Below are 12,198 nucleotides of genomic sequence, written 5' to 3' on the forward strand. Positions count from 1 at the left end.
CGTGTGTGTGCACAGGTGTGTGTGTGTGAACACAGGGACGTGTGTGTGCACGGGTGTGTATGTGAACACAGGGGCGTGTGTGTGCACGGGTGTGTATGTGTAGTAGACCACGTGATCTTGGAGACTAACCTGAGATGTAACAGACATAATGACAGTGAAATCTACATGGGATATCATTAGGAGTCACGAAAAAAATGTGAAATTTCACTCTCAAATATACGTAAGCATTTTAGACGTAACAACGGAGCAAAAATCTCATCATGTGCTTTCTATGTTGAAACTCTGTCAGTCCACCGAAGCGTTAACATATATTTATTACTGCAGCAGTAAATTACTAAATAATTGGTGTGAACTCTTGATTTTATACACAAAATCCTTTACTAAGTAGGGAACAGATTGACAGTTAATACAAATGTTGAGAACATATTAGCGAGACAATTTTACAATGAGCATCATATCCTCTTTAAGCTACAAATCCTTATAAAAATGTAAATAACACAAGGCAGGATAATGCAGATTAGATGACATGCTAATCCTATTTTTATGGACTTGTTCAACACATGCCCTACTCGAACATAAAACAAAACAAACTGTAAGATACACATTTAACTTTCAGTTTTTAAATTCCTTTAATATTTTGCTATATGTTTTGTTTTAAGACTATTTCAGAAATAATTATTCTTTTTGAACTAAACTGTCAAGCTCTTAAAATTGCCCAGTTGAAGTATTTTATAAGATTACATGAAAGAATTAGATATTGTATAAAACTGCAGACTTATGCCCTTATTCCTCAAGTCCTCTGCATGCCGGTGACTCTGGTGTCTGTTAACTTTGTCCACCAAATGCTCATTGTCCACAGGTCTTACGGAACCGTGAGGAGTGGAACACCCTAAAACGCACCAACTTGACCACAAGTTTGTTGAAACAAACGAGAGGGACACTCTCACAGTCACAAAAACACCACCAAGCCTTTAAATCAGGGGTCCTCAAACTTACTAAACAGGGGGCCAGTTCACTGTCCCTCAGACTGTTGGAGGGCCAGACTGCAGGCCCTGGGACAAGTCGGCTGCTAAGCAGGACAGGCAGTGGTAGCAAAAACATCCAGTGGGCCGGATAAATGTCCTAGGCGGGCTGCATGTGGCCCGCGGGCTGTAGTTTGACGATGCCTGCTTTAAATAAAGACCTAGGCAGAACATGGAGGATCACGCCTGCGATCCCAGCACTTTGGGAGGCCAAGGTGGGAAGACTCCTTGAGGCCAGAACCTTGAGATGAACTTGGGCAACAAGGCAAGATCCTGTCTCTATAAAAAATTTTTTTCAAAATCAGCCAGTCATGTACCCAGCTACTTGAGAGGCTGAGGCAGAAAGAAACTTCGAGCCCGGGAATTCAAGGTTGCAATAAGCTATGTGATCAGGCCTCTGTACTCCAGACCTGGGTGACAGGAGACCCTCTCTCAGAAAATAAGTTATAAATAAATAATAAATAAAACAATTCTAATATTAAACATGGAAAGAAATGTGCTATGCATACATTTAAGAAAGATTAATACAACCATGTAAGATCATTTTTTACCCACTTTTTGGTGAATCAGTTGAGTACTAGCAATCACAGCAGGGGATCAAGAAATAAACGTCTGCAAAGCAAAAACCTTAACATGAGCTTCTTACTACTGGTGCAGGCTGGCCTCTCACCCCAGCCACTCTCCACATACCCCCACCCCGCTGTTTATGGGTTCCCTGATAGTTATACAGACACAGGGACAAGCACTCCAGGCTCCTCAGTGGCAGTCCAAGGGGCCAGCACAGCAGCACCCCACAGGTCCACCACTGCTCCTGTGTCCGTGGCATGAGGGTCAAGATGAGAAAGCGTGTTCAAGCCACACTCGGCACAGTCCAAGGCCACCTTATGCACAGATGCCTTTGTCACAGGTACCCACAGTCAACTCCAATGCTGGGTTTGTCTACGGAGTCACATCCTGCTGGTGTGGATTTCTCTGAGTAACTGCTTTCATGCACCACTGTTCCAACACAAGTCTGCCATCATGAAAGACACAAGGAGAGTCCAGAGCCTGCCATAGACAGGCTAGAGAACTGGAACCACACCTCAATACCAACGGTTCGCTCTGCTTCTCCCGAGAAGAGAAGAGAAGCTACTTTTGATAATACATTAAGCCAAGTAAATGTTTTAGGAAAAAAGTGTAAGGAGGGTTTTGAACGCAGGGCAGCACCGTAAATGCCTCAAGTCCAGCCGGGCTCCCTCAAGGGCACCACGTGGGCCTTGTGAGTGCACAACGCCTCCTCCTGGTCCCCCAAACACAAACCCCGCCAGCGGGAGTGCCCCAAGGAAAAGCCTCATTGTCCTCAGTGGGGTGGGAGGCAGCCCACCACAGTCACACCAGCACAAGAGGCTGCGTCCCACCCCAGAAATCAGATGCTGCATGGCTGGAATGAGAAGTCAGGCCCGGACCAAAAACTGTGACCTACCAATTCAGTTCTCACGAAGCAAGTCACGGTCAAACGGGTTCTGCTAAAACCTCAGCTGCGGCTCGTCCAGGAAACCCCAAACCCTCTCCCATTTCCTATGGCCAGTGCTCTCAGGAACCAAATCTCAGAACTCTGTCCTGGGAGAGGTTTGCTTTTCTGGTGGTGATTTTATCTTATGGATTAAAACTAAAATCCTAAGCCCCCTCCTAACCAAACAGACTCCTCCTGGCCAAGGAGACCCCAGAGAAAACCTCAGAACTTAGTTTCCAGCCATGATGGGAGAGGAAGTGCAAAGCACAATTATACACGTGTTTCCTCTTCATAAATATTCACGACTCACAATTATACACGTGTTTTCTCTTCATAAATATTCACGACTCCCCTAGAGCTTGTTAAATATTACATAAATAGCCACCCTGCTCCGTATAAAATCCTATTCTCTTACTTCTCTCTTGAAACAACATGTTCCTGGCTTATGGCTGCAGTATTTCCCAGCTTGCCAGAATGGCCACAGCATTTAAAACCTTATGAGTTGGGGCTTTTTTTTAGTTAACTACAATCTGGTCCTATTTCCCCAAAGCTACCCATATACTCACTCCTTTTCTCCGCGGACTGTTGGCATTGGAGCCCCTGACTCTCTCCAAGGGTCAGATGCAGGTGTTGATACCAGCAGAGAGTTTGACTTTCACAGCCACACCTGTCCCCTGGTTATGGTAGGGGTAGTTATGGTAGTTAAGGTAGTTTATTTGTTATTTTATTTGATTTCATTTAATTTATACAATTGCTTCAAGGCAGCAGGAAACAATTCAGATTTACGTGGACTCCTAGAATCTCAAATTCACTCCTGAAGGCCATTTTTGCTGGATGTAGACTCGAGGATGACAGTCACATTCTTTTAATACATTGAAAACATCCTCTTGCCCTTCTGTTGAAGAGATCTTTATTCAAATAAATAGCCATTCTAAGAAAATTATCTTTCTTCTCTAGTATTTTGAAATTTTTTCTCTGTATTTAGTTTAATTGACTACGATGAGTTTACATGTAGTTTTCTTTCTGTTAATTTTCCTTGGGATTCACTGGACTCGTGAATCTCTGAGTTGGTGTATTCCATTAGTTCTGGAAAGATTTGTCTCTATCTCTTAAAATTCTTTTGTATTCTGTTTCTTCTCCTTCTATGACTCCAAACTGAACTAGGCTTTCTAACCGTATCCTCTGTATCTCCTGCTTTCTATATTTTCCATATTCTTTTTCTTTTTTTTAAACAGAGTCTCAAGCTATCACCTTCAGTAGAGTGCTCTGGTGTCACAGCTCACAGCAACCTCTAACTCTTGGGCTTAAGTGATTCTCTTGCCTCAGCCTCCCAATAGCTGGGGCTACAGGTGCTATTTTCTGTATTCTTAACTCCACATGTTTTACTATGGCTATTTTCTTCCAAGCATCTTCCAGTTCACTAATTTTCTCTTTAGCTGCGTCTAAGTTGTTAACCCTATCCGCTAAATTCTTTCTTGTGGTTAACCTATTTTTTAATTCTGGAAACCTGTTTGGTCACCTTTAAATCTCTTACGCATAACTGCAGTTTCCTATTCCCTTCAGACAGTTCCAAAATTCTCATCTTTTATTTCTTCATACATAGTAAGGATGATAATTTTATGGTTATGTGCTCCACATTTGATGGGCCTATTTCTATTATCTTGTTGTTCTCACATAAGGAGTTCTGAAAAGATTCTGTTTTGCTTCTCACAGGTATTCTAGGGACCTCGAGTAGAGAAACATCATAACTGGGGTTCAGATAATCCCAGTCCCCCAGCTAACCTGCATCCAGACGGCCAGACTTTGAGGGCTGGGTCACTTCTCCTTCACCCGGATCAATCACTCTCCTGGGTCTCAGAAGACAGACGGGCATTTCTCGGATTCCCTATCCTGAGGAAGCTAGGGTTTGTTTAACCCATTCACTGCATGAAGCTGACAGACTGCAACACACTTTGGGATTATTTCTTCTGGATCAGGAAATGCCCAATGCCCTCAGAGTGACAGTGGCTTCAGAGCTGGGATTACCTCTCTAGATCCTCACATTCTAATCCAGGAAGTTCTTGATTTCTTGACAGCAGTTAAAGCTTTTAAGGAATTTATTTTCTTCTCCCTCTCTCTGTCTCTTATTTTGTTTGCTGACTTTAAAATAAAGTTACCCAGATTTTTTAGGTGTCTTCACCTAAAAAAAACTTGGCCCTAATTATCTAGCTTGCTATGACTGGACATAGAAGTTCCTACAACTCTCACTTTTTTCTTTGATTTTATAGTAAGTGCCTCAAATTACCATCTCTCCATCTGTGAGAAGTTCTATAGTTTCTTCCCCCAAGACGACCAGGAATCCAGCCCCAGCACAGCTCCTGGAGGTCGCGCCCATGCTTCTCTCCACGCAGCACCTCCGGCAGACACGACCATCTGTCTGCATCCCAGCACCTTCGCGTCTACACACAACTTCCACTGAGGTTTAGGCACCATGAAGGGACTTAGAGCACTACTCGGAGCGGGGCTACTCCAGGTGCTCTGCCCCCTCCTCCCCACAGGAAAGTCAAAGCGCAGGGCTGCCCTCTGGAGCCATCTCAAGTCCCTCCCTCTCACCACCTCACTGTGCTTTCTTTGCCCACCTGAGATCTCGCTCCCTCTGTCCCTCTGTTTTCTCCTCTTCTGAGCCCCATCTTTACAGTGCTGCTACTAAACTCTAAAAGTCCTGGCTGGGTGCAGGGGCTCACATAATGCTACAATCCTAGCACTCAGGGAGGCCAAGACCAGACTGAGTGGCCCCTCTCTGTCTTCTCTACACTGGGAGCAGCTCTCCTGCCACAGCCCCTCGTCCCCAAAAATGTATGCCTGCTCTCAGTTTGTCTCCTCCTCTCAGGACCTCTCAGCTGCTGAGCCGACCACTGTCTGTAGTGGTGCTGAAACACCCAGAGATGCGGAAAGATGAGAGCCTCAGCATCTGGGCAGTCCCACGTTCTCTGGCCTCACCTGCCCCTAGCCACAGCTTCCAAACCAGTGCTGTTTCAAGGGACATCAACACATCAGCCAAGTTCACTGGAGCCAGGGCTGCCACACTTGGGGTGGCTGGCTCTGGGGCTGGGATTGAAATTGTACTGGGGAGCCTCAAAATTGCTTGTGCCAGGAACCCTTGTCTGAAGCAACAGCTCTCCCCCTATGCCATTTTGGGCTTTGCCCTCTCAGAGGCCATGGGGCTCTTTTGCCTGATGTGAAGGAGCCATCTCCACCTCCCATAGTTTTCTCCATGGCTCATCTACCCTGTGTACTCCTGTTCCTATACCTCCCTAGGCAGCCTGGGGAAAGTGGCTGGCTAAGTGTTTGACAGAGGAAAGGTAAATAAATACTGTATTAGTAAGAACAACAACAACAAAAGAGCATCCTGAGCAAGAGCAAAACCCCATCTCCACTAAAAATAGGAAAACTAGCTGGGCCCTGCGGAAGGCGCCTGTGATCCCAAATACTGAGGAGACCGAGGCTCGAGGATCGCGTGAAGCCAGGAGTTTGAGATTGCTGTGAGCTATGACAACATGGCACTCTAGCCGCAGCACAGAGCGGGACTCTGTTTCAAGCTCTTTAACTTTACCTTGCAGAGCTATTTAGCCCTTTTCTAACCTATTCCCTTTTGGGCTATGTCCACAAAACCCCACCTTTCTTACTCAACAAGTCAATGAAGATATTTTCCTTCATTAAAATGTCAAAATTTTCTGAAATAAACCCTGTCCTTCCCCTAAAATGCTGAAAGGAAGCAGAGGTTTTATTTTTAAAGCAATTTTTTCTTCTTCAAATATCCTGTGCCTTTAATAACATCTTTATAGTCTCTGAAAAAGTTCTAAGGCCACAAGTTGTTCCACTAAGGGATGAGTGAGGGATAAAAAGATGCCCCTCCAAGTGGAGCTGAGGGACGGCGGCTCCCACCAGTCAGACACCACACTCGTAAATGCTATGTACTTCCTGTTTTGAAAGCCTAGGTATTCTAATTTTGAGCCCACTGGAGAAATTCTTTCAGGTTTCATTAAAAGAACAGGAACTAACAGGTAATACAATTTAACCTATCATGCCAACATAATTTTTTCTATTGTGAAGAACTAATTCTTTATATAAACAAAGAACTGATCCTTTATATCCAAAAACTGCAAGATAAAAAAAATGACCCACTCAGAAGCTCCACTGAAAATAAAGACGTGATTCACTGAGAAGCACAGGTCTGGCTCCTCTGGTCGTTGGGGCCACTCTTCAAACAATCACCCGGCAAACCGGCAATGTGCTTCTTTCTCAGCCTCAGCACCAGAGAAAATCAATTCCAGGATTCCCCAAACTGCAGCACTAGAATAAATGAGCACTAACCACAACTTTCTAACCTCTGAGAAAATATAAACCGTGCCTTCTAAGGGACACAGGAGGAAAGAAGAAGCTGCTAAGAACATGTAATTCACATCTGCTACAAATCCTATTTCAAAGAACCAAGTGAGACTGGGGAACACTTGGGAAAGTGCTGGTGGGGAAAGAAATCCATCTGAACCCAACAAGATCTCATGGTGACGCTCACAGTAACCGTGCACTGATGCACCTGCAGAGGCAAAACCAGACTCTCGAAGAGACACATTGGCAAGTAGGTGAATGTAAGACCGAGTCAAATAAAGTACTACTGGAGAACTGCGTAAAACTTCATAGTAGGGAGAGCAGGTGACAGCCAGGAGACACACAGTTAAAAATCAGATCAGGCGGGAACAAAACAGAGTATGTTATAATTGGTATGACTCGGTCTTGTAACATCAAGCAGTGGTCTCCAGAGCAAGCGTCTTTCCTGGGAAGGTTGCCGTCGGTTTCTACGGTCAAAGGTATGGCGAGGAAGGGCGGGGGGCAGCAAGCCACACACACACCCAGAGCCAGGCCATGGAAGGCTGTTGCCAAGGCTTAGTTTTAAGCAAAGCACAATTGCTGTGCGTGCTCAGGGAAACGTCTGCCAGGCTCACGTGGGACTCTACAAGGAGCATGTCTCTTTTCCACACCCCGTCACTGACCAGCTGGTGTCACAAATACATGCCTGGTTCTGCTTGGCATCACTTTGTTAATGCTCTGTTCATTAATTTAACGAACTATCAGGAGAATTATGCCTGGAACGGGCAAGTATTATCTCTCAACTCTCATTTAATTAAACTCTGCTACTGCAGAATGACAGTCAGCACATCACGGGGGGAATTGTTTTAAGGATGAAGGTAAAAAGTATTTCAAAGCCCCCCCTTAAACATGAAAGCAGAATCTAAAGTTGCCTGAGCACACACTAGAGTTTTTCTATAATATTAAAGATGTTATTTCCAAAGTTGGTAATTAATTGGATTCCATGGAGAAATTATTGTAGCATCCTTGATAGAAAAACGTTGCACCAAGGCAGGGAGCAGAGCACCAGAGGACACCCATAAACACCACTGTCGCCCACAGTACAGCAGTCCCAGGCTTATAAGGAGGGAGTGCTGCCTGCCACTGTGCACACTCACTGCTTTCCTGCACAGCAAATGCACTAAATTCTGACTGTATCTCTAACAGGGAGTGAGAACTGCTTGCTCCAGTGGCTGCCTCAGCAGGCTGCACAGAAGGGACCCCACGCAAGCCAGGTGCCAGTGAATGAGGACAGCTTCCTGCTATGCTGAGGGCTGGGGGACCTCCCCCTCCCTAGGAAGAGGGGCTGCTCAGAAGCTGGCTTACCATCAATCCGGCTCACAAGTTCTTCCAACATTTTCACTTTCATTTGGATCCCAGGTTGGGCAAAAGTGTAGTTGTCCTAAGGAAAAAATAACAATGTACATGATAGGCATGTAAAATAAAAAACATTTTCTGAAGGTGCAGTGCCACCAAGTGTCACTCGGAGAAGGGCAGGACACACACAGGTTGAGGGTGTGAAACAGCACGTTTGTGTGCAAATGTCACACAGGCACTCACATAGCTCACAGTAGCTCACAGAGTGTAACTGTTGAGTTTACGCTCTCACCCCCACTGGGCACCTGGACTACAGGCACTTGGCACCAAAGCGCCAATGGGAAATGGCAAAGTGCCGACGGTGCCAGCAACATGGCCACAACCCACGTGCTCGTGACCCAGGAACTGTGTGAGGGAAAGGTCAGTAAGTGCCTTTGTTCTCAGAGTTGAACCAGGTAAACTCAGGCACCGCTCACAAACTAAGACAGGAAAGTCCTTATAGCTACACGGGGGAAAGGGCCTGGCCAGGCTGGAGCCAAACAGACCAGGAATGGGACTCCAGCTCTGCTGCTTAGGAGCTGTGTGACTGCAGCAAATAACCTAACCTCTCTGGGCTTCGGCTTCACCCTCTATATTTTAAATTTTAAACAAAATGAGAATGATGACACACTGCCTTCTAGGACTATCTGCAGCTTCAAGGAAATGCGTCAGAGGAGTGTGGAAGCAGTCTGAAGACACAGAGGCTCAGGGTCCGACGGGACCTCCTACAGCCGTGTCACCACCCAGGAGAGCATGCTCTGACCCCTGCCCATTCCCCGTCGGTCAGGCAGGTGGGCGGGCGGGGAGGGCTTTTCCCACAGAGACTGCCCTCATGCTCAGCAGCTGTCCCCATGAGGTGCTGCCGACTGGACTCACACGGCTATAGACTTAACACGCTCGAGGACACGGAGCTTGAGTGAGCGTGGAAGGCAGAGTAGTAACCACTCCCAACAATGTCCACGTCCTGCTCCCTGGAACCTGTGGATGTGCCCCCTCCGTGGCAAATGGGGAGGCAGGTTGCACACCAGCTGGCTGGGATCAGGAAAGGACTGTGCCTGGTGTAGAGGCCCAGTGCACTCACGGGCCCTTAACCGTGTGGGAGACAGTGGGGTCAGGCAGAGTGATGCTGCGTGACAGGGATTCAGCCCGTTGTTCACTTTGCTGGTGGACGAGGTGCCACAGCCACAGAACACGGGAGCTTCTGGAAGCTGGAAGGCAAGAAATAGGCCACCAGGGCCTCTGGGAGGGACACAGCCCACACACACCTTGCGTCAGCCTCAGGAGATCCACACAGGGCTTCTAGCGTCCAGAACTGAGATGATCAATCTGTGTTGTGTCATGTCACCAAGTCTGTGGTATTTATCACGGCAACAACAAAAACCCACACAGAAGGCTGAGGGGATGCTCTTTACTGGGGCCTGTAAGATCCTCCAAGAAATGAAGAGGAGGAGAGGGACTGACCGGCAGCAGAGTGACAGCGCAGTGCCCAGGGCCTGTGAGCACTGGGCACAGGCTCGGAGCTGTTCAGTTAGGCCCTCTGGCCTGGCTGGGCCCAGGAGACCAGCCTGTAGTGGCTCCACCTCCAGCGAATGACACTGGGGAAGGCCTCGCAAGCCTTGGCAAGGGGAAGCCAGGCCGCTGGCCTCAGAAAGGCCACAGGTAACATGGCCTCCGTCTGGACAGGAGGCGCTGGGCACAGGCAGCTACAGCTCGCCAGGCACACTCTGTGCCACTGAGCAAGTCCCCAGCCACAGCAAGCAGAGCCAGCACAGCCTATCAGACAGTGGGGACAGTCCCACTTCCTGTCCCCGTGAGTACAGCACAGAGCAGCTGCTGACACCACCCCGTTGTTCAGAGCCAGTGGCAAAATGGAGGGCCGTTCCAGGCTTGGTGTGTCTTATCCACAGAGAACAGTGCTCCTGGAGGTGGCCAACCAGGCAGGCATGCCCACAGATTCCACAGGGTCCAAATGTGGAGGATGGAAACAGAGCACACAACAAAGGTGCCGGCCCAGGAGCCAAGCCCCCAAATTCCAGAGGGAGACTCCAGGGCAGGCAAAGCACAGCTGAGAGTACAGTGTCTAGGCCACCAGCAGTGTGAGGCCTCAAAGTCAAATGTGGAAAGTAGAGAAGTATGGGACCAGAACCAGCAGAGCCTGCGCCAAGTGCTCCTCTCCCCACCCCACACACTCATTTCCTAACAAAAGCAGGTGCACAGCCACGATGGCACGGAACTAAAAACACCTACAAGGCACTGAGGACTTTTCCCCCAGAAATGGAAAATGAACAGAATCAAATGTACCCCTTGCCGGGAGGTTTCTCCCAGGTGGATTTCAAGCAACAGGCCCTGGATTCCAAAATGTCACATCTCTGCAAGGGCAAAACCAGGAGAATGCCGTCTGCCAGCCTCACTCACAATGATGCCCAGGCCCTGCTGTGATTTCAGGCGGAATGAAGGATGGGCTCTGGGAACGGATCTCTCGCAAGATGATGGCCCTGGGGCCTGGAAAGATCTGTTTTCTAGATTTAGTGAGCCAGTTTTGTGATAAGCATGTGGGCTCTGATCTAACAGGCAGGGCTCCGGGCTCTAAAGGGGCTGCACCCATACCCGTGAGACTCCAAGCGGCCTCAAGCTGAGCCAGCGCTGCAGCAGGAGTTTAGGACAACTGTGAGCTTTAACATACTTGAACTTTAACGGGGGTAAGAAATTTTGGCTCTGGACTTTAATTTCTTTGAATGTCATCTTTGGGCCTGAACTTGCAAAGGTTACCCTTTAAGACTTAATTTCTCCCCCTAGACTGGATCACAGAAAGAGATTTATGCTCAAAGGTGGAGCGTCCTGTGTTGCTGGAAGTTTATATGCCGTCATCGCACCTCATGGAGGAATTTCTGACAAATCAGGTAGAGAATTAAAGGGTTTGCAGCCTTAGGTACAGAAAGGCCTGACAGATTGTTCAATTAGTTTAGGAGCACTCTCTTAACACCCCTGGTCGGTCCCCATGGACTGTGACTCTCCTGGCTGAGCAAAAACCTCCAGGTTATGCAAACAACAAACATCTCCCAGGCTTTCTCTGTCCCCAGAAATACTTGCCCCAAGGAGGTGATGTGCATGCAGCGGGGATAACTGGCCTGTGGGCTCAGTCACCACCCCCTCTGCACTGTTCTCCCGTCACAGGAGAATGGCTCCGAGGGACGGGTGAGCCTCAGCAATCCTGGATGCAGTCAGCCGGGATATGGGCCTCGCACTGAGAAAGGGTTCAAGCCTCTCATTTAGCAGAAATAAAAGTTATTCTCTGGCCTCCATCTGCCACTATTTCGTTTTATTTCTCAATTTGTTCAAAACCCAGGTAGAGAAGATGGGTTCTCAGAAATCCAAGCAGTGAGAAGAGAATGACAGCTGAGAGCCTATAAATAAAACCCATGTTCTGCAAAGACCTGCAGAGCCTGCCGGGCACGGCCTGCTGCTCCGGCTGCAGGCCCAGGGCAGGACAGAGGGCCTCAGTCAAGCAACACAGACGACAGGCCAAGAAGCACCACGGCCAGGGCTCAGGCGGGGGCTCCGTCTGGGCCTCCTGTGTTGGGGTGAGTCCAGGCCACAGCAGCCCCTGCTCAGTGGCCAGGAAGCCTTCAAAGGGCCACTCCAGGAGACAGACCAGGAGGAGGAATCCAGAGCCCAGCAGGCGAGAAGGCGTGAGGAGAAGAGAATGCTCATGGCCCCAGCAACAGCCTTTGCTCCAAAGGTACTGGTCGTCCTCCTAGGTGCCACTGCTGCCTGCCCAGGGACGCCCTAGGCCTCTGGGCAGACACCCCAGCCACTGCACACACACAGGAACACTGCTGCCTGCCTGGGGGATGCTCTCAGCCTCTGGGCAGACACCCCCGGCCTCTGGGCAGACACCCCGGCCACTGCACACACACAGGAACACTGCTGCCTGCCTGGGGA

General features: G+C 48.4%; 1 protein-coding gene and 1 pseudogene across 3 annotated transcripts in view; one reads left to right on the forward strand and one right to left on the reverse strand.

Annotated features, from left to right (window-relative positions):
* The window catches only part of TBC1D22A (TBC1 domain family member 22A), a 293,372-nt gene that overhangs the window by 110,015 nt on the left and 171,159 nt on the right, over nucleotides 1-12,198 (reverse strand). For all 3 annotated transcript variants that reach the window (XM_003783102.3, XM_023509293.1, XM_023509292.1), the window contains exon 10: nucleotides 8,227-8,302. In XM_003783102.3, the coding sequence (XP_003783150.1) occupies nucleotides 8,227-8,302 (76 nt within the window). The remainder of the gene's footprint in view (nucleotides 1-8,226; nucleotides 8,303-12,198) is intronic.
* LOC111723010 lies at nucleotides 5,169-5,760 on the forward strand (annotated as a pseudogene).

This window comes from Otolemur garnettii, unplaced genomic scaffold (genome assembly GCF_000181295.1).
Source record: "Otolemur garnettii isolate 467f Iridium unplaced genomic scaffold, OtoGar3 scaffold00007, whole genome shotgun sequence".
Classification (NCBI taxonomy): domain Eukaryota; kingdom Metazoa; phylum Chordata; class Mammalia; order Primates; family Galagidae; genus Otolemur; species Otolemur garnettii.